We start from the raw sequence: 24,245 nt of genomic DNA, 5'->3' as shown, positions 1-24,245 counted from the left end.
CTGGGTTTGGTTGTACAGTCTAGTCCAGTTATAGTAATATCCAAGCGCCAAGAAAATCCCATCGTTATAACCGATGATTGTTATATGCGGGTTGCTAAATAAAAAGACTTAGCAGAGCTCAAAACCTTTTATTTGCAGGCAGGCAAGGTTGTACTGCTACCTATTTGTGGAAAAGAAGCCATGCTCGGTCTCAGCTGTGTTTGCTGCACATGAAGCTGGCGCACATCTTTTTCAAGAGCATCTATAGGTGCTTCACCTAGCTGAGCGAAGGGTCATTGGTGGAAACGAAGTCCCTGAGGAACTATCATGCATTGGGCCTCCTGCGAAGGTCCTACCTGAGTAGGCTGTGCAACCGCGTCGTCAGAGTTGTCACTGCCACCGCTGTCCGCAGCACGTATCCGCGCAACGATCGCCTTTTCAGTGAGGCACGCAGACGTTTCCAAAACGCCGTCCCTGACGTCTGATCCGTGGAAAAATGGAGGTAATTGAAGAGGCACCCAGTCAAATTCAAAGTAGCAGGAGGCACGGGGACAAAGCGGCGGCATCAGAAGGGGTATTTGGAAGAACTGTTCCCCTCCTCCTCTCACTTCCTCGATGCGAGGCGCATCGTTGCGCATGATATCGGCTTGGTTGGCGTCGAGAGCCGGCGGCACCTTGCATTTTTGATGCTTGCTGTAACCCGATTCAATTGTTATATCCGATATCGCGGCACTGGCGCATTGTAATAAGCGGTTTATTTTCCCATGGAAAGCATACAAAAGCGGACGGTGCCATAGCTGTTCATCGTTATATCCGATATAGTGTTATAAACGGTATCGTTATAAGTGAAGTCGACTGTAGTACACTCTGTTAGGTCATGGGGTCTAGTTGTACACGTGTACTGTTAATGACATCTTGAATTTATTAGGGGCGCATTCAGTTGCTGTAGATTCAGACAGTTTATTCCACTCCTCTATGGCAATAGGAAGAAATGGTTTGTTGAATGCATTTGTGAAACCATGCAGACGCCGCATGCTCATTGAGTTATGTAGGCGGTGTGAGGTGCGCAATGGAGGTAGCAACGATGACGTGTGTATGTCGGGAAATGTATAATATAGTTTATGAAAAAGACAGAGCCTTGCAATTTTCCACCTAGAAACAAGTGTGGGGAGACCGAGGGACGACTTTATAGCTGAGATGCTCGAAGGAAAGCCGTATGTCGAAAAAATAAAATGGGCTGCGCAATTTTGGGTAGATTCAAGGGAATTTATCAACTACGTTTGATGGGGGTTCGAAATTGCTGAAGCGTAGTCAAGCTTAGCGCGTACTAAGGTGGTGTATGCCAACTGGCGGATTCTAGCAGGTGAGCATGATAGTGATCTTCAGATGTACCTGAGGATTTTAGAGGCATCGGGTACAAGTTTTTGGGTGTGGTCTGACCAGGTTAGTTTGCTGTTTAAAAGGACACCGAGGTACCGGTAGGTTTCCACCCGTGATAAGTCGGTTGAGGTAACCGATTATGTAAAGCTAAGGGGAGGGTGTTTCCAGGTGATGTGCATAAATTTACATTTGGAATGTTTGGTTTCATCATTCATAGCGAGCACCAATCTTCTAAGTGGGTTAGGTCTTTTTGGAGAAGGAGCTGATCATTTTTACTAGAAATGTTTCTGTAGAGAACACAGTCGTCTGCGAAAGGCCGAATGGGGGTGGAGATGCCTGACGGTAATTCATTAATATAGATTAAAAATGAGAGATCCGAGAACTGAGCCTTGCGGCACCCCGGACGTTACCGTGGTTGTGCGTGACTTTAAAGTCCAGTGACGGTGCCTACTTGGCAAGGTGAGCACCTTGTCAATCGGCCAGTTCAATTGCCACACATGCCCACAGCTGTCTGCCCAGGAACCAGTGTGCTCGGTTGCCTTTAGCACTTTGTACTGCTAGTTTAGAGTGGGTTTGTGCCGTGGATGGGGCTGTGCTTGAGCCAGCTACATCAACGCACCTTCTACGTCCCAACTTGCAAAGCCCATGGACTCCTTTTGCTGCCACCTCTGTCTCGCGGGTTAGGGTCTACTTTGCTTCGACGTGGTATCAGAATGAAAGGGAGGCAGTGCTGCAGTGGCACGAGACTTTCTCCGAGGTTGCCTGTCGCAGAGGTATGGGATGAAGGCAGCTTGGTTCGCATTCTCCGACTTGCATCAGGAAACGCGAGGAAGTCCTACCCAATGCACAGTGCGCTTCACTGATGCCGGGGCCACATTCAGGGCAGGTCCCTTTGGTGGGTAACTCTGGACAAAGCAGAGTGCAGGCTTTTTTACACTTGACTCTGTGTACACCGTGCAGTAAGGGTTCCTGAAGTGGCGTCTTTCCGGAACAAGTCTCCGAGTGCAGGCTTTTTTACACTTGACTCTGTGTACACCGTGCATTGAGGGCTCCTGAAGTGGCGTCTTTCCGTAACAAGTCTCGTTGGCATCTTTTCCTGGAGAATAATAGCCTGTCGTATGCAGCGCTTACATTTTTGCTTCCTTTGAAAGTGTACATTCTGCATTGAGGGCCAAACACTTTGGGGGCTTCCCACCAAAGATTGATTGATTGATTGTAGGGTTTAACGCACCGACGCAACGCAGGCGATGAGGCGTGTCGTAGTGGAGGGCTCCAGATTAATTCCGACCACCTGGGGATCTTTAACGTGCACTGAAATCTCGTACATACGGGTGTTTTTGCTTTTCGCCTCCATCAGAAAAGCGGCTGCCCAGTCGGGAATCGAACCCGCGACCTAATGCTCAGCAGCGCAATGCCTTAGCCACTGAGCCACTGCGGCGGGTTTCCCACCAAAGATAACTGGCTGGGCAGTCATAGTGAGCACCTTGACCCTCAGTCTTAGGTTTGCAATGTAGATCCATGGTCAATCGGTGCCTACTTTGGTGGGATTATTTCAGTTGTGCCTTGGGATCAGGTAGACAGGCAGGGTAGACGCATGGGGACTTGGCCCAACGTCTTGCAATGAAAGGTGTGTGAGGCACCTTTGCGGGATTTGTGTGGATATTAAACTGGTGTAGTGAATAGGGCCAAATGGTTATGACAATGCTACAGTGATGAAATTAAAGCCTGCGTGCCTGTTACGTCTATACTGAAGTTGGCCCACTCTTAAGTCGGCCCACAAAGAGCACCAAAACAGTTTTTACCGGCAGTGTTGTTAAAGCTTTGCTGGGAGCTGATCTCAAGTCGCGGCAGTGCGGTAAGGAAGGAAGTTTTGGGCTGGTGAGTCTGCTCTGACGTCAATAACAGCGAGACGAATGTCCTGTCGCTTGATTTGCTGCCTGTAAACTGCCCACTCCCATTTTGTGCACTGTTTCTTCGCTGTCTGGTCCTTTGTCAGTTTCTTGGCGCACAGATTCGCTCAGTTATGTCTGGTGTAAGGCTGAAATCTTGCATCAATGATCAGTGCTATCCAATGACAAATACACAGTCTGCTGCTGCGCTTTGGTAGAAAGAGAAAATGGTGAAAATAAAGACGTTTGTGACATCACTATTTGTGATGTCACAAATTTTCAAAACACATTTTGTTTTTACATTACGAGTGCATAAGAATGCATTCAGCAAGTTTTGGGGGCTTGCTTTTACTGTTGCTGCAGTAAAATACCACCCCATGGCTCAGAATTTGTGATGGCATATCAAAATTTGTTGAGATATTTGTACTTTATTGGTCAACCCCAGGAAATGGCGCTCTGTTTCTCCTGGACAAAAGCTGATGAATCCATACGGGAAAACTTTGTTTTACCTCCAACGTCTTTTCAAAGAGCACACCAACAACGGTGGGACGTTGTTTGAAGTCCCTGGTCTCATGAGTAATTGAATCGGTATATATTTCAGCAACAAAAGAACACACTTTGGCTGTGCTTGGTAGTTGTAGGTAGCTCTGGGCCTGAATAGATGTGCTTGAGGTCATCTTGTAATTATGGTTGGCACCAAATGTCTAAGCAGGCCTGTTGCAGTGGCTAAGGCGTTGTGGTGCCGAGTCCAAGGACGGGGGTTTGGTCCCGGTTGTGGTTGTTGCTCTTCAGATGCAGTTAAAAACGCCCGCGTATCAAGATTTGGGCACGCGTTAAAAGATCCCCAGGTGGGCAAAATTAATCCGGAGCCTTCCATTATGGCTGTCCTCATAGACACCCAGGTGCTTTACACCCCCCAAATTTTAATTTTGAAATGCCTAATCAGGACGCCCTCTTGCTACTCCCTTCGTCCAGGCCATCATTTAGGTGCGCATTCTCTTTTCGTCAGTGGGCTTGAAAACTGCACCCTTTGCACTGCATCATGCCACTCATTTCATTCATGTTGAAATGTGCACTGACTTCACATTAGGTTACGTTTAACATTTTTGGGGTACTTTGATTGTACTTTGAAAATTCTAACGCCTGGAAGCAGTGAAGTAGCTTCACGGGACAGTAACTCGTGGTTTCGGTTTGTTCACATTCACGGTGGGGTTCTTGAGTCCTTGTTGGAGACAGGAGTGTGCATGTCTCAGTCGACGTGCACACAGTACTGGTGTTTTTTTGCAAAGACCGAAAGTTAACGAGCTGCTTTGTCAAGGGGTCCCTGCTGGGCAGCATGATGGATTGCCACAGGAGGCCTGCCAGCGTTCGTGCATGAGAGACGACGCAGCGAAAGCCCGTCCTCCTGGCTTCACCCGTTCGCAGGAGGTGACGTCACCGTTGAAGGGGCCAGAGTGCTGTGTCCCGACTACAGCGATACCGATGTTGTTGCAAAGTTCGAACAAATAATTGAGATATAAAAGAATGCATTTTGTAATGAAGCCAAAGATGACACAGTTGGCTTGAAGAAAAAACACGTTTATTGGAGCAAACTTGTGCTCCCCTAACTGCTCAAAAACTACACAGGCGGTGAAGAAGCAGGCGAGTGTCGGCGAAAAGAATGCCGTGGTGTCTGCTCTGCGGGCATTTATCTTTCAACGTGGGTGTTTCTCAAGCCGTCGATTTACATCGAGAACACTGCAGATGAAAGAATACTACTCTGGGCTAGTGAAATTAGGCCGAAACACTCTTCCTATCAAATGAGATAATCTGTGCGGCATGAGAAAGAAGGAAGGGAACATGGCTTCACTCAGGACACAAATAGCACAGCCCAGCCCAACCGGGCGGTAATAGCAAAAACATAAATAAACAAAGCCAACGCATGGTTCGCAGCATTGTGAAGCAGTGGGGATCCCCCGGCCACTTTTGAGCGATTTTGCAATGACGGCACAGAATATTGTTCGCGCGCTTGGCGGCTGCCAGCTCAAACCACCGGCACGAAACATGACTGTCCGACTGCAGTGGGATGTCTGGTTGTTTTTGATTGGGTCACGAAGGAAGGTTTGACGTCCACCTGAGAGCAGCCATACGGCTACAAAGGAAAGCTATACAGCTTTCTCAGAAACTTCGCAGTTGAAGAAAAATTCATCCTGGTCCAGGATTCGAACCCGGGACCACCGCTTGACCGGAGCAGTCGCTCTACCAACTGAGCTAACCCGGAGGCTAACTGTTTGTAGGGCGAGAGTGAATTGATCAACAACTTGAAGTGAAGGACAGGTCCTTCGCAGAAACTTACTCCACCTTGGGGGATTTCCCCTAAATCTGTTCGACTGATTTGGGTCACGTGCAGCGAACAGACTGATTTTCAGTGCTGGCCTGTAACACGTCACTGTAGCGCAGATTCTGAAAGTTTTCCCACATTGTTTGCCTCTTTTCGTGTAAGCAAGCATCTTCCATGACTACGATAGAGCTCTTGGAAGTTAAAAAGCGCAGAAGAGTTGAAGAACAGACACAAAGGACACAAAAAAGCACTTCGCACGTGTTTTCGTTGCGCGTCCCTCACTCCTTGAGTGCTTTATAACCTATAAATGTACCAATAGCCCATCTTCCGGCGTTGGAATGGAGCGCAGTAAGTTACCGAAGGCTGGGTCTCTCAGGTTGAACATAGTGGTATTTCGTCTTCACGGCCCATTTAACGGGATATAGCTCTTAAAAACAACTTCTTTTCATTTTCAAGTGAACGCTGTGAAACCTGTCAGTCCTGCTGTGTTCTCCCCCTGGATTTCAAATCTGCCATTATTTTTTGAGCCAGTCAGTCAGTTCCCAAGACAGTTAGAGATAGTTAGCCATTTTTGGTCGAACAATAGACAAAACAGTGTCGGTCATCAAACTGTAACCTTTACGTTTTCCACTACTATCATTGAACCCCGGTGAATGCAACAAGAGAAGCAGTCTTTTGATGAACCGCTTGGACCTAATTCTAGAGCTCACTAAACTTTGATGGCGCCACTTGCAAGGAATTATTTGGAATGTCTATTTCAAACGAGCTGTAGAATTAGTTTTAAGCGATGCATCAAAAGACTGCTTATAATATTGCAGTCGCCAGGGTTCGTAGTATTGGAGAATATAAAGATTATGGTTTGATGACCGACACTGTTTTGTCTATTGTTCCATCAAAAATGCCTAATTATCTTGAGAACTGATTGACCAAGTCGATTGATTGTGGGCTTTAACGAGCCGACGCAATGCAGGCGATGAGACACGCCTTAGTGGTGGGCTCCAGATTAATTTCAACCACCTGGGGATCTTTGACGTGCGCCGAAATCTCGTACACACGGGCGTTTTTGCTTTTCGCCTCCATGAGAAAAGTGGCCGCCGCGGCCGCGAATCGAACCCACGACCTCGTGCTCAGCAGTGCAACGCATTAGCCACTGAGCCACTGCAGCGGGTCTGATTGACCAACTCAAGAAATAATGGCATACTTGAAATCAGTGGAGAGAAAGCAGCAAGACTGACAGGTTTTACAGAGTTCACTCGAAAGTGAAAAGAAGTTGTTTTAAGAGCCGTGTTCCCCCTTTAATGCAACAGCTCATTAATTGTCCCTTTGCCCGCTAGCTGGAGGTGTGACTATAACCCTGCCTCCCAGGAGGGTGAGGGGCACAATAATATTCTTATTGCAGTTGGTGCACCCCACCAGATGTAGACACGACTTTGATGCGACACATTCCTCTGTGCAGTTTTTACGACTGACGTGTAACCATAGGGGTGAAAACTTGTTTTCCTGGCTAGGATTACACTGATTGTTAACCAACAAAATGGTCATCTTGTCCTTCCCCTGATAATTGTTCCCCCCACCCCTGCCCCATTAAAATGTAGCAGTCATAGAGCCTGCCTAATGTTTTTTTTTTTAAATGTTATTAACCTGTATTTTAGGTTAATGTCTTTTTCAATAACAAATTCAGTGCAAAGTGTGATGGATTAAGGAGGAACAGTTATAAAAAAGAAGGACAATTAAAGAGTTAATAATCTGACAGCAGGGACAGTATCCTTAAATTGTGTAGAGTCAGTTTTTCTTGTGTGCCAATTTGAGCCTGTAGTACTGTTAGAACTATACACTATTTAAATGAAGCCTAAAACGGCCTCATCCCTGGTTGTAGTATGTTGTTTTGTTTGTTTGATTGGTTACCAGCAGTCTTGTGTTTTTTTTGACCTGAGGATAAATGCACTGCGTTGTTGTCACGCTGCCGTAAGTATATGGACCGAATGTTGTATGTAGAAGCATCAGGAAATTTTCACGTCTGGTACTGCTGATCTTAGAAAAGACTAGAGTTACTTTTCCGAAACATGCTTTGCTGAAAGAAATTGGTTCACAATTGTTAACGTACTATGAGGCAATTGTGGCATGTAGTAACAGGTGAAACATGCAATGTTCTTGTTAGGCAAAAAAATTTGGAGTTCTTCACTACTGTTCAGGTGGAAGGCCAGCTAAGCTGTATTCGTGCAGACGGGAATTCTGCAATATTTACAGTAAACATCACTGGGACCCATGTAAATATGAAAGATAGATGAAAATTGGCATAATGATTAACTTGCCAGTTGTCATGTAGGTAATTTGTTTTGAGATAGTTTCCACAAAACAAAAGTTACGCTAATTTTCCGTAACCATAGTCCCTGCATAGATGACAGATGGGATGTTTACAACTCATTGTAAACTAGCTGGGACAAGTAAATGAAACTCGGCGTTAGGATGCAGTTGTCTCGGCGGCCAATTTCACTGTGCTACTTTCCCAAATTGCTGCATTAGATTGAGAGCTACAGAACATTTGATGCTAGCTCTGGAGATGAAAATTCTTTGCTACATGGCTCTGTTGATGGGCGCAGATTTGGTTGGAACCTATCCATATGCAGCTTTGCTGTGACAGCCACTGCAATCGTTTAGTAATGCCGAGAAATATTTGAAAACCGACTTTGTTGGAAGCGCTTCCCAACTGGGGCTTATATTCTCCCAGATGTCTGAGCACAGTGTGTTTTACTCTTCGCTTTTTGCCCACAGATCATAAGTGGCTTGAGAGCTGGACGGAGGAGAACGATGGTCTTTTAAAGAAACATATCGTTGACCCTCTTGGGAAATCATGCCTCGCCATGCCAAGAAATTGCATGTGTCTTGAAGGATTAAAGGTAACGAAGCCCTGTTTTGTTGGCAGTTCTGAAAAATGTGCTATCAAAGCATATATGTAGGTACATACAATACCTACCGTATTTTCCAGTGTATAAGTGGGTTTTTTTTTTTCTGAAATTTTCGTTGGTGCATCCACCGGTGCGACTTATGTGTGGAGTAAATTTGGTACGTGGCGGCTGCGCATGGTCCGCGCTTGAAAAGGTGTGCTGTGATGTCAGCGCACATTTAAAGGCAGCTCTATGGTCTAAGTGAATGAATTATTTGTTAGCGAGTAGGAGGAAGATGGTTTTGCCTAAACGCTGTAAGTAAGTACATGCCATCTGTGTGTATCAATAAACCATTTTTGAGAAGTTAGTTCTGTCTAGACTTTCGACGATAGATGCACGTGTCCAGCACTACTTACCGAGAGAGGCGTTCAGAGGTGGCGGCCGCCGCAAGCATGTACTTTGGCCGCACTTTCAAACGAACTGATCCTCTACTTTGAGCTTACCTGATTAACAAGTGCATTTTGTGCACTGGTGCAACTTACGTACATTTTTTTTTTTTTTTTTGGAAGAACTGCGGTTTTGAGGGGAGTGCGACTTATAGACCGAAAAATACGATATTTGTCACTGGCCGATTTTTGTTTTTTGGCAGCCGTTAGTGCTTTAAGGCTTACACAATATATATAAAAGCGGATCAAGCGATCATTTTTCATAATATGTTTGCTCTCATTATGGTACTGACGGGTTTTGCAGCATTAGAACAATGTGCCAAAAAGCTTTTCTGGATTTTTCTCTTAGAATAAATGCGTACATCACAGAGTGTATGTCAATAACTTTATCACAAAGTGGTATCGCTCGGCTACGAATCCATGGATTACTGCGGGATTGCTACGTTCCATATCGAAGAAAGAAATTCTCAGAAAAAAAGTTAAAAGCCCAACCTTCTAATATTTTCCTGAAAAACTGGTTCAACAAGTATTCTAACGTACTATCAATGTTGTTGAAGCGGGTCAAATGTGAATACCACGAAAAAGAAATTGAAAAGAATGGCAATGATACCAGGAAGAACTGGCAATTAATCAGTAAATTATTAAACAATAGTGTTCCACCACATTTCTCGAAAATAATCATTCATAATTGTTCTATTGCTGATTCCAGTGTCATTGCAGACGCTTTCAGTGAACAGTTTACCAAGTCTGATAGCTCCCAGATTAATCCTTCTTGACCCGTACTCTCACGTTGTCCTCATTCTTTTTATTTACGTCCTACTTCGGCAGCAGAAACTTATAACGTTATTTCATCTCTTAAAACAACTAGACCCGACCTAGGCTATATTCACCATTCTACCATAACACTTGTGCCTTAAGAACTATCGCCAGTGTTAGCCGAATCATCAACGAGTTGTTTAAAGCTGGCAAATGTCCCGATTGTCTGAAAGTTTGGTAGCCAAACCCGTTTTCAAAAAAGGTGACCAGTTATCTATTAACAACTACCACCCTATCTGCATTCTTCCTTTTTTTACTAAAGTAATTGAAAAACTTTTTTATGCCCAATTAATGCCCTACCTCCGGAAATTTAACCTACTCTCTTTGCACCAATTTGGTTGCAGACGAGGCTACTCTACGGAACTGGCACTGCTTAGTTTTACTGACCAAATTAAAAAGGCTGTCGACGAAGGTTTACTCGGTGGAGCAGTTTTCATTGACCTAACTGAGGCGTTTGATAAAATTAACCACCATATGTTGTTACGTAAACTTGAAGCACATGGCATATCAGGCCTCCCTTGAAATTCCTTCGTAATTATTTTATGAACCACACTCGAATTGTTTACATCAACAGTACACCTTCCTCTTCTATATCAATCTACACTGGAGTTCCACAAGGCTCCATACTGGGGCCGCTACTATTTTTGTTATTTATTATTGACCTGCCTGCTATACTTACACATTCAAAGAGCCTTCTATATGCTGATGATACTACCATCTTTACATCACATAAATCAGCCACTGAGATTCAGCAAAGATTGAATTCGGACTTATTAAACGATATATATATATCGTTGGTGCGCCATAAACAGTCTGCAAATAAACCGAACAAAAACTATATTTATGTCTTTTCTTTATTATGATTTAGGATGTTGTAAAACCTGCTCAACTGCTTGCTGAATTTTTTTCTATCAAAACTACGTTATGTAACGAGGTCCCCCCGGGCAGTTTGAAACTTTGGGACCTCTTTTGTTTCTGTGCTGACTTATGTTATCCAAAAATGTGAAAGAAGCTTGAACTTGAACAAAAACATTACTGTAAAATGAAGCTGATGTCTGAAAGTAAATTATGTTTGTATTGTAATGAACAATTGGAGCAGGGAACGGTATGTGCGGAACCATGGCCAATCTACGCACGGGTATGTGCTGCGGACCTGCAACGGTCATCATCAGTGCCTGTCTGTGCGTCTTGCAAGGTTATCTCTGGCTTCGCCGTTTTTTGAAGAGACTGCTCTTCCTCGCCTCTCGCTTGGACAACTGATCGAATTAAACACCATTGGAAGTGGTGGAGGTGCGGTTTCAACGTCAACCAGCACGAATCCTGGAGCTTCGAAGCCGCAGGCTCCCAATGCCCACTACCCCCGTTGACGCTGTTGATCAACAAGCACCAGCGATGCCACAGATCGTCTGCGCTGGTTCCATCCGTCAGCGCGATCCCCCATTCTTCAATGGCGAGGGCGATCATGATGCTGAGGATTGGCTGTCGACATACGAGCGGGTGAGTGCTCACAACAAGTTGGATGATCCCACCAAGTTAAGCAACGTCGAGTTCTATCTCACGCAATTGGCTCAGACGTGGTTTTTGAACAACGCACGTGACTTCAAAATATGGGGTGATTTTAAGACCCGCTTCCTTCAAGCATTTGGCAGCCCGGCCGTACGCAGACTACAAGCAGAACAACGCCTCCGCGGAAGAGCGCAGACGCAGGGGGAGAATTTCATCAGCTACATCGAAGACGTTGTAGATCTGTGCAGGCGCGTCGACGTGACCATGTCTGAAGTAGATAGGGTGAAGCATATTTTAAAAGGCATCGATGATGATGCGTTCACTATGTTGCTTGCCAAGGACCCGAAGACCGTGACGGAGGTCGTGAGCCTCTGCCAAAGCTTTGATGAGCTGCGCAGGCAACGAGTGCTGGTCCGGCGATCTCTGGGGACAAATGCAGAACTCTCCGCTTTGACTTTCAATTCCGAGTACTCTTCACTTGAGACGAAGATAAAGGACTTCGTCCGCGAGGAAGTAGCACGCCAACTATCGATTGTGCCGTTCGTTCAAGAGCCACGCCAGCGGACGGAGGCACCGCCTTCATGCCTTCCTTCGTCTCTTCAGCGCACCATCCGGGAACAGGTCACCGAGGCCCTGCCAACTAATCGCCAAGTGGTAGCAGCTCCTGCTCCCCTTACTGTTCCCCAGGTAGCTACTGTTGCTCTTCCCCTGGCTTCACCGGCTGCATTAACCGGTCCCCTGACGTATGCTGAATGTGTCACACAGCCACCCCGACCGTTTACCCATTCGTTCGAACCAACCATCCCAGTGACTGTGCCGTCCAGCTATCAGCAAGTCTCCCAATTTCGACGTCCAGTGCAAGTGGTCGCGCAGCAATCCAATCCGTGGCGCACGCCGGACAATCGCCCTATATGCTACTCTTGTGGATACGCCGGACATGTCGCCCGTTACTGCCGCCGTGTGGTGCCGCATCCTGAGGTTTTCAACACTCCAGGATACACGCCTAGGCACGTTCAGGCACGTTGTAAGATGTAGCTTGGAGTTAGCATATTTATAAAAAATGTTTGCTAATACAAGGGAAACAAAATAGGTACGTTAGTTTCAAATAAAGAAGCTGATCGTTGTGAGGTAAATTTTTAGTTTTCTTTGAAATAAACATTAAATCCCACTTGCATTTTAGAGTAGGGCATCACCAAGCACAGTAAGTATGGTGCCTGGGCTTGCCACTCTTATTGATGAACGAAACTTTGGTTTATGTTGATTTCTTATGGCCAAATTCTGCAAAGGTGACTTGCCATTCACTAAAGTGCTCTAAAATAATCTTCAGACAACCTGGAAGGTGTAACGACACAATACAAGGTGTCTAACTTGGGCAGACACGCTACCTGACTATGAATGTGAGTTTATTCTAAAGGTGTGATTCTATTCATAAGGCATTACTGTACTCTAGAATATGGTTCAGAATGATACATGATGATCACATTAGGAGCTCGAAAGGATAGTTTTCTTTGTTCATTGATTTAAAAGGAAACAAAGGTCTCGAATGTTTTTGTTCTTTAAGTGGGGGTTTCATTTTTGAATTTTTGGCTAGGCTGAGGGGATTCGCGACAGGGTATGGGAAAATAAAGTATACCTACGAAAAGTATGTTGTTTACAGCACTTTGTTTTTTCCCAACATTATTTGCCATGTGTCCGAACAGATTGTGCCTGAACAAACAAAAGCATCAGCCATCTTTTAGTTTTGGGTGTTCACATGGGCATGTGCTTAGGTGGGCTCTGCAGCGTTAATTTTTTAGCACCTCCTTGGTCGCAATGCCCTACAAACAGCGAAACGAAAGGGAAACAGTAATGATTGTCGTCTTCTTCTGTTGGGCTCTCGAGTTTCAGGATGAAGTAGTATCAGGCAGTCTTGAGACTTTCACGAGGAAGGGCCTTATTTACCAACATTTACGAGCTGTAACCGGGGGTGTGTGACTGTTAAAAGCTTCGGAAACTTTGCGAATGGCGTTTTTTTTTTATTCTATTCGTGGCAGTTTTACCAAAGTTTTTTTTAATAATAAAAGTTAGCTCTGCAGCACAACGTGCAAACCGAGCTTCAATGCACGACATGCCCCCTTGGTAATGAAACTTACTGTTGGGCGAGTTGGTTCATGCTTCTTTAAAGTAGAGTGCAAAAAAATAGACGCAAGACAGGAAAAATTGGCAGGATGAGCGCTTGCCATCTGTTCTTGTTGCGGCTATTTTTTGCACTATTTTTAAAAGAATCATGCCCTTTTGGTTTGAACTTTCGCATAATGCTGAAGCTGTGCAAGAAAGCCTCCACATGTAAGCTTTGCCTGAAACTACTTTGGTGTGTATTTGCTGAAGTGGAACACTAGTTGTGTAAATATATGAAACAGAAAGGAGGTTTTTGTCAATTTCCACAGGGAAGAGTCAAGAGTTATCACTGGCTGGCATACCAGCCACCAGCATGAATAGCCTAATGAGGGGCAGGTTTTGGGTGGGTTGGTAATTCGTGTTAAATGTTCACTGCACAAAAAGACAAGGACAGAAAAGATGTGCAATACAATGCACCCCGTGTTGCGAATCATGTCGTGTATTCTTTTCGTTGTCACCCCCTTTTGCAGTGAACGTTTAGTATGCATAGCTTCATTTCAGTGTTTGGTCCTGTATTGGTGGCACATCGAAGAACTCTCTGTCTCTCTGTCTTATTTTGTGTCATTTAGGAACCCAGTTTAATTTGCAAAAGTGATTGAGCATGGCAAAGGAACCATACCATAGTGCTACAGTAATTTGCTCTTGTGGCCGAAGTGCCCTGTGTGCTTTCATCTCCATCGGTCGTGCGCATGTCTTTTTCAGATAGTTCAAATGCAAGCAAAATGCAGGGATGCTGGGAACTCGTGCATATTATTTAGCAGTGAGCAGCTGGATTGTCTTGCAAATGCAGGCATCAGGAGTGGCTCATGAGGATGGCAGTGAAAGTGGGCTGCTTTGTTGGCGGTCCAGTTAAATCAGGCCAATGTAAGGCAGAGTTTTAGGCCTGAGGCTTGTATACGTGTGTGGCCAGGAATCTTCTCGGAGTGTTGGAGAGAGAAGTCCATGGGTTCGTTGCTGGTGCTTTGCAGCAACGTTGCTGGTTGCAGGCAGGGTGAAAAGTTAACGTGTATGTGGGACCCACAGACGGTTGATTGTTGCAAAATGGAAAATATAGATTAAATGGGAGACTTTGTAACCATGAGCAAGCAAAGTATTACAGATACAGAGTAGACGAGAAGCAGCTGTAATTGGGAGGTGGGTCACAAAGGTGTAAGCATTGCAACCTTCCAAACGTGTTCAGCCATTGGCTCTGCTCTGTCTGTGGGAAGCATGGGGCCAGCTAGAAAGAAAAAAGGCGCAGAAAGGAAACGCACGGACATGTCACTAATTACCCACTCTCCTGCACGATGGAATTCAAAGAACGGTTACCACGGCGAGCACCGTCACTGCGCAAGGACGGCGGCGACACCAATTCTGGCCCTCGACCGAAAGGAGATCATAAAAGAAAGAAAAAGGGCAAACAGTGGGCTGGAACTGTGCAGCAGGCTTACCACCTGTAAAAGGGTACAAATGGGTGGATGAATGTTTTCATGGGAGCAGACGTACATCATATTCTACAATAAATAAAAATGAGTCACTAAGTTTTCGAGTAGGATTGGGAAAATTTCATGAAATGTCTTAGAAGACAACCATTTCAGAACCTGTGTATTTGTGTATCAGAACTGCTATGTGAATAGTGTGAAAGCACTATTGGGCTACCTCTGCCGGTTTTGCGGGAAATTTGTGAAGCCTCATTCATGAAGCGTCTCTTGTGACGCCTTGTTTCTGAAGACTCCTGTACTTCTCAGTTTATGACTTACTTGCAAAGAGGTTAATGTGCAGCGGAGGGAGGAGGCAATAATGTGGGCATGCAATGGTGTTAGGCCTAACACCGCTCTTTCAAGTCTAGCGTCGCTGACCGGTACCCACAGCTTGACTTAATGCGGGTGTGCCATTGCCTGGCATGTCATTATGCTTTGCTAACGTTAGGCCTAATGCCGAGAGGGAATTAGGCCTAATGTCACCCTGTGAGAACTCCCGTCAACTAATAACCATTGCATGTCAAGCCTTGGGTACTGGTTGCAATACTAAGGCCTTTAGGCGAAGCACTGGGCCCAATCTGATGCATACTTGACAGTTGCTGCTGTCAGTCCAGCAGTGTCATGTATACCCACAGAAAACCACATGCCTTCAGTGGTGTCATATAAGCTTGCCTCAGTCAGTGGCTTTGTCAAAAAGTACAAGCAGCTGGGAAGGTCGACCACCAGAAAGTCGTGCTGTATTACTCTCTATCCTGCCAAATTTTTACCAACCAACAGAGAAAAAGGTACCCGCTGTGGTGTATTAAGTTAAGCGGGAAATAATCTATGGTAAGTAAAAATTTGTGCGTCTTCTGCGCAACACTTCTTGGTCGGTGCAGCCCAGCTGAGTGTGGATTTTTCTTTCGCTAGCCCGACACCCTCTCAATTTGTGGACGATGTGGAAGCTCTGAGGTTGCAGGGCTGAGAGGACTGCCCTCTCAAAGTGAGAGCGTTTCAGTGGGGCCGCTGGAGTTCTGCCGAAGAGCTAGCACATTTTGCGTAGACCGATTGGTTGACCAAAAAGCCCTGGCAAGATCTGTGGGCACACGGGGCGTGTGCAGAACCGGGCTAAATCATGAGGAAGGAACGGTTCTAGATAAGACAGTGCACCCATTGAACGTGAAGAAGGAATACAATGGTATACCTTTATCCCATAAACTGCTTATTGGTATACATTTAGATTGTTCGTAGAAATGTTTACTTAGGGCGTGAAAAATCATTGCACACGTTTTTTCTTCGTTTGTGATTTGGGCCTTTGAAAGTTTGACCATCGATTATACGCACTTTCCTTCAATTGGATGAAGCTCTCGTGCCTCTCTCAACTTTCTTTGGAAGGGATGGTAAGGTTCTAAACGGGCCTTAAAGAAAAATGCTACTTTTTTAATTCAAAAGAAGCCTGTGGCTAGCGTTCCATCCAGATGGAACGATGTAAAAATGCTAAAGTTCCGTCCAGACAGAATTGAGCGCTGCGGGTTATCCTTCCGTCCAGACGGGATACAACAGAGAGCTTAGCGTTCCGTCCAGACGGAGCCGGCATGAAATTTGTTCAGTTCCATCCAGACGAAAGCAGAACCAGCTGATTAGACGCTATGCTCATTCTTCAGATTTGGTGTAGAAGTTGCGCCTCGGATATTTGCGCTAACGTACCGGGTTCGATTTCCCCCGGACATGCTTTATTTTTTTTTTTTCCATGGTTGTGCCAGCATTTTGTAACTGCTTACTTCACGCCCATTTTACATTTGATGCGGGGAGAGCAGTTGGTCCTGATTTTGCACTTAACCGGCCGCTCCACTACTGCTCACTATAGCCAAGGCCGACGTGTCCATCGCCAGAGTTCTGATCATCTGGAGTTCGTAATGGTGATTACTAATTAACGGTTATTCTGGCTAGTCAATGAGCGGAAACGCTTCGTTCGGCTGGGTAAATATCAAGAAAGACTGCTCTCGCTGCTTGTTGTGAAGCGGGTGTGGTCAAGCTTGGCGGTTCGTTTGACGGCCGATCATCTGTAATCATTGAGAGTGATTATTAATCAAATCTGACTCTGGCTAGTCGATGAGCGGGAGCGGTTTGACCGGTTGGGTAAAAATCAACAAAACTCGAGAAAGGCGATTGGCCTAACTCTAACTCCGTCAAACAGAACTCCAAGCCGCTACCTCGGCTCAGCTTAGCGCTCAGCTTAGCTACCCGTCAGCGTTCAAGTGAAACAATGAAACGAAACCACAGGCCCCACTGTGATCGCCCAGTCGGTGTTTCTTGGGGGTGGCTTAGCTTGGTGGCCGGTAATTGGCCAAACAAGATTCTGAGATGTTGCAGAAAAAATTCCAGAAAGTGGCTGTGGAGCTGCCACCTGTTTTCCTGAATGTCTCAATTGTTTGTATGAAGTCGGTGATAAAATTGGTGTCATTGTTATCAATGCAAAGCAGTCTTTCTTTTTAACACAAAAGTGTTTTATTCATGGACACACAAAGATTTCAGTGATGTCATATCCCTCCCGGAAGTGATGCCAGTACAACGAAGCAAGCGGGCTGTATAGGGTGCACCCCTGCACACAGGGTCTTCTTGCGGGGAAGCAACCTATAGTACGAAAGAGTACGTTATACTTCGGGTTGTTGGTTTTCGGGTTTTATATTTTAACACAAAAGGGTTTTATGCCGGGATACACCAAGATTTCACCGACGCCATATCCGTCACGGAAATGGCACCAGTACACCTTTGCCGAAGCGACCCGCCAGCAGGACATTGCTCGCCAAGCACGCCCACAATACAGCCGCCGGCCCACAATTCATGCTAAGCTGCAGATTTCGCTGCACATTTCACTTTCGTGTTTTACCGATTCCTATGACAGAGGAATCAACCAGTTTTTTTTTTTTTTTTTTTTTTTGATGCTGTGTTGGTGGCCCCCATAACGGGTGGCCTCCTGACAGCTGTGTCCCATCTGGGAAGTGCCACCACCCCAACCGTCTCCTCCTCCTCTGTTGCCGCAGGAGGTGCAGGTGTTCCGGGTGGTGGTTCTGGCAGAGGAAGAGGTGGACCAGGCCCGGCGCAGGCAGCAGCAGCCGCAGGTGCTCTGCTTCCTCACCCGCTTCAACCGGCTGGGCTTCATCTCCGTCGACGCCATGTCCAAGCTGCGACAGGTGGGCCACCGCGTGCGCTGGCAGGTTCCTTTCCGGGATGCTGGTCACAAGCCGGGCACTTTTGGTGTGATGCAGAACATTAGCTGAACGCGTTGATATTGTGTGCTTCTCCCCAAAGCCGGCCTAGCAGGTACCAAACCACCCTTATTTACGAAAACGATGCATAGAACTGAACCAAGAGAACATTTTGCAGTATTAATGGGGCATGGAAAAATGTTGTCATTGCTGGGGCTCGTGTCCGTGGAATTCATTCCAAAGCCCATGATTCTGCCCCTAGGTCAGTGGGGCACAACAGCGGATCACCTTTGTTCATTGCATAAAAATCAGAAGCTAATGACAACGATGGTTGAGACGCTAAGCTTTCTTGCTGCAAAAATGAGATGGCGAAATGCCAAAGTCAAAGCCGCTGCACTCAACGTCAAAGCATCAACAATCGAAGTGCAAACAGCCTGAGAGTCTCAAAGTGCAAGCGGCCACATTTAAAGTGCGAACTGCCTGCGAGTCAAAGTCTAAACTCCAGAAACAGCAGACGAATCCCTCGCAAGTAATCTGAGGGCCCCCCTTGCCATCGTCATCATTACACGCAGGGCATCTCACCCTTGTTTGAAGAGAGTATGCCCTGAAGTTGTAGTGTGCGGTGTTGTTTGATCGAAGAGGTGGCACATATTACAGGACTTAGCTGTAAGGCATTTCAACTCAGGCTGAGCACAAGGCCGCGGGTTCGATTCCCGGCCGCGGCGGCCGCTTTTCTGATGGAGGCGAAAAGCAAGAACGCTTGTGTGTACGAGATTTCGGCGCACGTTAAAGATCCCCCCAGGTGGTTGAAATTAATCCGGAGCCCTCCACTACGGCGCACCTCATTGCCTGCGTTGCGTCAGCGCGTTAAACCCTTCAATCAATCAATCAATCAACTCAGCCAAGGGCCAAAGCCAATACCCGTGCAGTGAACCCGAAGGAAATGCTGACGGACACGAATGTGATGATGGCACGTTCAGATAGACGTCGGCTTCATAACACGAGGGACCCAGCTTCAATTTCGGCCATGGGAAGCGTTTTTTTCTTGTGTCAGCATCATCATCACAATGTGCCCTCCCATCGTGTAAAGGTGGCTTTCCTGCAGTGCGCTTTGGTTACGACACCGCCATTCGTGAGGCCATGAAAGCTTCACTTTAAAGGAACAGGAGGAGTGTTCGAAACATGAGGGAACACTTGAGGAACACATGAGGAAATGAGGGAACAGAATGTTGCCGCTGAGGCGTTGCGCTGCTGAGCACGAGGCCGCAGGTTCGATTCCCGGCCACGGCGGCCGCTTTTCTGATTGAGGCGAAAAGCAAAAACGCCCATGTGTTCGAGATTTCAGCGCACGTTAAAGATCCCCTCAGGTGGTTGAAATTAATCTGGAGCCCACCACTAAGGCACGCCTCATCGCCTGCGTCGCGTTGGCGCTTTAAACCCAACAATCATCAACAGAATGTTGCCCCAGCGGAAATCCTCCCCCTGGTGAAGCCAGCCAGCAGTCATCTGTGCTGGGGTGGAACAGCAGTGCCATCTGTGTGATTGAGCACAAAACTTCTTTACCTGCATCATGCTGCGCCAAACTCGTTTATCAGCACTGTCCTGTGCCGCAGAGCCCGAATATAGCTGTGAGGTACGACTGCCATGATGCGCCATGCCCAAAAACTTGGCTGGAACACCGTGTTCGTGGTTTCAATGTGGTTAAGGTTTCGGTTTCATCAAAGCTATGATGGGCTTCTGAAGTTGGTTTTTGCTTAGCTGTAAGGCCGCAGGCACTACGGGACTTCTGCGCCTTCACTTTGGATTTATTTGTGTCGCATTTGCATGGTTTTGATTGCCGGTGCCAGCCGCCACACCACAATCACTGTAAAATGACAAAAAGTGAATGAAATGTTTTTGTGTCACATCGCAAACAGATGGTAAACAGAATAATATTCGCATGGAACGTTGTACTTTATTGGACGTTGTCTTCAGTTTGGTTGACCATTTCTGACGACTGTAGGTGCCTGCATATTTTGAACAAACAGGGTATTGCATGCTTTGCCCTCGCTCGTTAATTCGGATTGCCTTTGTTGTGAGGTAATTCCTCATTTTCAGTTGTGAACTTTGGGGTTTGCTTTATTTGTGTGCAGCATTAATTATGCTTTAACACGCGCTCGTTATGTAGTCAACGGTGCACTTTGTCGACTCTTGCAACCCTGTTATGGGCGGAAACAAAGCTATGCTCTGCTTTGCACACACAGAAACCGCTATTCGATAGAACAAAAGGCAAGCAGCAAATGCCTTGTTTTACGGAATTGCTCCGCAAGTTCGCTTAACAATTCCGTCTACCGTACACGAAGCGAGGGCTGTTATCTGATCCCCTGCCACTCTGCCCATGCACCATGCACCACCCCTGTGTGTGGTGTCCTCGTTTTTCTTCTCGCACTTCACCATCATCATCATCATCACGGTCATGTGTTTGTGTCTTGTCCTGCCCTAGCCTGTTGCTGCGCTTCGACAAACTTCGACCTTCGACAGTCCCTTTGAAGGTCGAATTTTTTTTGTCAAATGCGAACCCCCCAGGTTCGATTTTTTTATTGCTGATTTAAAGTCTTCGGATGAATCTGTTTCGAGAAAAAATTATCGTAATTTTTTTAGGGTGACCATAAAGTGACAAAAAATTGTTTGTGTTGTTACATACATGTATTTTATTCATGAGTAACACAAGAAAAAATCTAAATAAAAACGAAAGAGTTACAAGCTGGCACCTTTTGAGTTAATCGAAATCAGATAGACATCAGTTTCGCGGGTGCAAAAAGCGGGAAGCGCTTGGAGGACAATACCGAAACCAGCCGCTGTGCCTTCGCGCGCGCGGCGGGATGCGCGAGCGATAGACGGCGCACCGCTCCTAAAAAATACAAAAAAGGAGAAGAAAGCCTCATTAGTTTCGCAGGCGCCCTTGGTACGTGGCAGGCGCAAGAAGCGAGAGGCGCCCGGTGGGTGTAAGGGCCGTAGGTGGGCGATACCCAGCACGCCCCCTCGTTACTGGATGTGCAAGCGATAGCTGGCGCGCCGCTGAAGTAAATCATAAAAAAATAAAAAGAAGAGTCATCGGCGCAAGAAAATAATTTGACGTATTTCCGCAATGTGGCAGCACATGCCAAGCAGGAGAAGTTGGTGAAAAAGGCGCGCTTTTTAAACGTACAAGCGATGACGCACATGTACGTTATTGACCATTGTGAAGGGGTTTGCAGAGGACGTACATGTACGCCTGTGACCCGGACAGGGTTAATACAGCACTGCTGCTCTCTTGGTCTGCACACGGCGTGGCCGTCGGCTGGAACTGTGGCATTTCTGGAGGAGGGGGAGCTGTCGGGAATCAAGGAGAGCAGACAGGCGTAAAGGAAAAGTTGGGTCCTACTAGAACTTCACAGGGTGCCCTGTCCTGCTAGTATTGTTGATTGTAGGGTGTAACGCGCCGACGCAACGCAGGCGATGAGGCGCGCCGTAGTGGAGGGCTCCGGATTAATTTTGACCACCTGGGGATCATTAACGTGCTCCGAAATCTCGTACGCACGGGCGTTTTCGCTTTTCGCCTCCATCAGAAAAGCGGCCGCCAGGACCGGGAATCGAACCCGCGACCTCATGCTCAGCAGCGCAACGCGGCAACGCCTTAGCCACTGAGCTACTGCAGCGGGTCCCTGCTAGTATTGTTAAGCTTCTCAGGAGGAGGCGTGGTAGAGAGCCAGAGTGTCGCTGCGCAATTTTAAGGCCTTGCATCTCTGCATGTTGTGAGGTACAGAAAAGTGCACAAAGAGCTTTAGCAGGGACTGCACGCCAGGTAAGGGGAAACACCCGCACCGTTGCAGGGTTTTGATGAAGAGCAACGGACTGTATAGAATGGTTTTTGATGTACTCAGTAGGCATTCATCGCCACATATTCTTAGAGCTTAGGGCTCGAAGGCAGTAGGTGCCCTTTAAACTAGGATGAGGTAGTAGTACTTTTAATGTCGTATTTTCAACTTCCGTCTTGGCAGTATTGGGAGCTTCCGGTCTTGGCAGTATTGGGAGCTTTTGAAGTGTCCTTAAAGGAGCCACGCAGACAAAATACAAGTTCGTTTTATTCGAAAAATTTCGGGTTTTATGGTGCCCCCAGCACTTGTCCGGAAGCAAACGATGCTTTCTTCACCGAGAAATTGACCATTTGAAGTTAAAATTTTGATTCTCCCGCCTAATCGCGCGTTTGCGTTACGTCTACCATGAAATCACAAGGGCGAGCATTCAAATGAACTTCCAGTGCATCATTAGGCTGTGCAGCCTTGCTTGCCATCAGTCCTCCCAGATGGCGCTACCATAGTCAGCCGCGGACTGTTGTCCGCCATTGCTCTGTTTTTGACCGTAATTGTACCGGGCTTGTTTTTGTTACCATAGAAAGTAATCGTTTCGTGAAACATGGAGCATCCTCGACAAACAGGGTCATGTAAGACAATGTCGCCTACACCAATCAGCCAGTGTCGTGTAAGACAACTCCAAATTGGTGGATTGCTGTGCAGCTAAGCACATGTATAGCTTATTTGAGCGAAGTGTGCGTTAAAAGTGGTGTCAGTATGATTCTAATGAGGCAGTCTTTCGAATGAACCAAACGTGTTTTGTCTGCATGACCCGTTTAAAGGAACAGACAACCGATTTTTGTCGAGTATATATCCTCTATCCCAAATGAAAGGGCATCACTTAAAGCCCCTTGACGAGAAGCGGTTTTGCTGATAACGCCCTAGAACTTTTTAATTGAAATTTTTAGATCTACGAGCCGTATGTGTCCCTCCAAAAAATAAGGCTGGCAACCATGACATACACTAGCGCGGCAACATAGTTTTGTGTGCATGCGAAATGAAAAGCAATGTTTAAAAACTTGTCCCGAGCTAAATAAAAGTGTGAATCGCAGGCTTTCTTATTCCTTTTTGAGTTTTTTTTTAACTCACCAGTTGTTTTTGCATGAAGGCGCCATCTGTTGGCATGCACGATGGGTAGAATTTGGCTTCACACAGGCTTCACGTTGTGGAGGTCGGAAGTTCAATTCTTCCCGGACGCGTATTTTTTTTTTTTTTAAGCTGCCGTTGGCGTATTTGGAAACTGAAATCGAATATTTTGGCAGAACAAATGCCCCTGACTCAGGCAGAATTGTCAAAGCTCCTTCACTGGGTCTGCTTGCTGAACGCTACCGTTCATTCTAGGCATGGAGGCTCATTTAGCCGCACTGAGAGCAACCCAGCAGCGGTGGGCGGCGTTGGCGGGCAGCGTGTCTTAAAAATTTTCAAAATAATGTTTAAAAATACATATACCATTAAAAATGATACAAATACTTGTGTTAAAAGGTTTTCAGTAAGTGAATAAACGTTTCAGCTGTTACATTAGCTGCTAGGCTTGCAGGTCACGTGACAGGGACACATATTGTAGTGTCAAGTTTCAACACTACGAACCGCCACCCTTCCGATTTCATGAAGTTTGCTGCCAAATTAAAATGATTTCCGCCAATCTGTTGGTTACTGGGCTATATAAATTGCTGGCTTTCATATGAGCTAGAGAACATATACGCGACAAAAATCGGTTGTCCGTCCCTTCAAATTTTGTTTATAAGTTCTGTACAAACATTGACTTCTGGAAGCATGCGTGTTTAGGGTATTATTATAGGGGCCATGAGGAAAAAATGTATTTGCCTTCGCGTAATTTTATCTGCTTGAACGACCTTCTACTAACCTAAATTTGAAATATTCTCGCAATTCATTGCTTCTAAATTTTGGACACGTCTGTGAAGTGGCCGTTGTTAGGCGCATCTCAAGCGCCTGAATGTTCTTCGCAAGATGTCTGCCCTGCCAACACCAACAGTTTGCATAGGGCAGACGTCATGTTAAGAACATTTTTTTTTAACGCATTTCGCGTTTACTGCATAGTAAAGCTGTAAACCGTATATTAGTTCGAAAACAATGCATCTTGTATTCCTTGCTGTAAAAAGTTTTCCGCCGAAGTGACAAGTGACGCGACTGCTTCAGTTATACTTGATCCTACTAGTAGCTGTTTGCACAGTTTTCCTGCTGCTGTTTGCGTTCGTTTCAAAATTCTCTTTGGAATATAACCTCTGCCATATCAGGTGTCACAAAGCCGCTCAAAGCCAAGACAAAAAACAAAGCCGCTCAAAGCCAAGACAAAAAACAAGGACGTTTCCGCGTGACATCTGAAGCT

The 24,245-nt window shown here is 46.1% G+C and overlaps 1 protein-coding gene across 2 annotated transcripts in view; it reads left to right on the top strand.

Annotated features, from left to right (window-relative positions):
* The window catches only part of Oaf (BRICHOS-like domain-containing protein out at first), a 45,796-nt gene that overhangs the window by 2,308 nt on the left and 19,243 nt on the right, over positions 1 to 24,245 (top strand). Inside the window, exons 2-3 of one of the 2 annotated variants that reach the window (XM_077707935.1) lie at positions 8,341 to 8,465; positions 17,862 to 18,011. In XM_077707935.1, coding sequence (XP_077564061.1) covers positions 8,430 to 8,465; positions 17,862 to 18,011 — 186 coding nt within the window. In that variant the 5' untranslated portion in view covers positions 8,341 to 8,429. The remainder of the gene's footprint in view (positions 1 to 8,340; positions 8,466 to 17,861; positions 18,012 to 24,245) is intronic. The other variant, XM_077707934.1, reaches the window with a different exon arrangement.

The sequence above is a fragment of the Haemaphysalis longicornis genome, unplaced genomic scaffold (genome assembly GCF_048455015.1).
Source record: "Haemaphysalis longicornis isolate Haplotype H1 unplaced genomic scaffold, Haemaphysalis longicornis Haplotype H1 scaffold_4, whole genome shotgun sequence".
Lineage (NCBI taxonomy): Eukaryota > Metazoa > Arthropoda > Arachnida > Ixodida > Ixodidae > Haemaphysalis > Haemaphysalis longicornis.
Note: the sequence above shows the minus strand (reverse complement) of the source record. Positions and strands in the feature narration are given on the sequence as shown.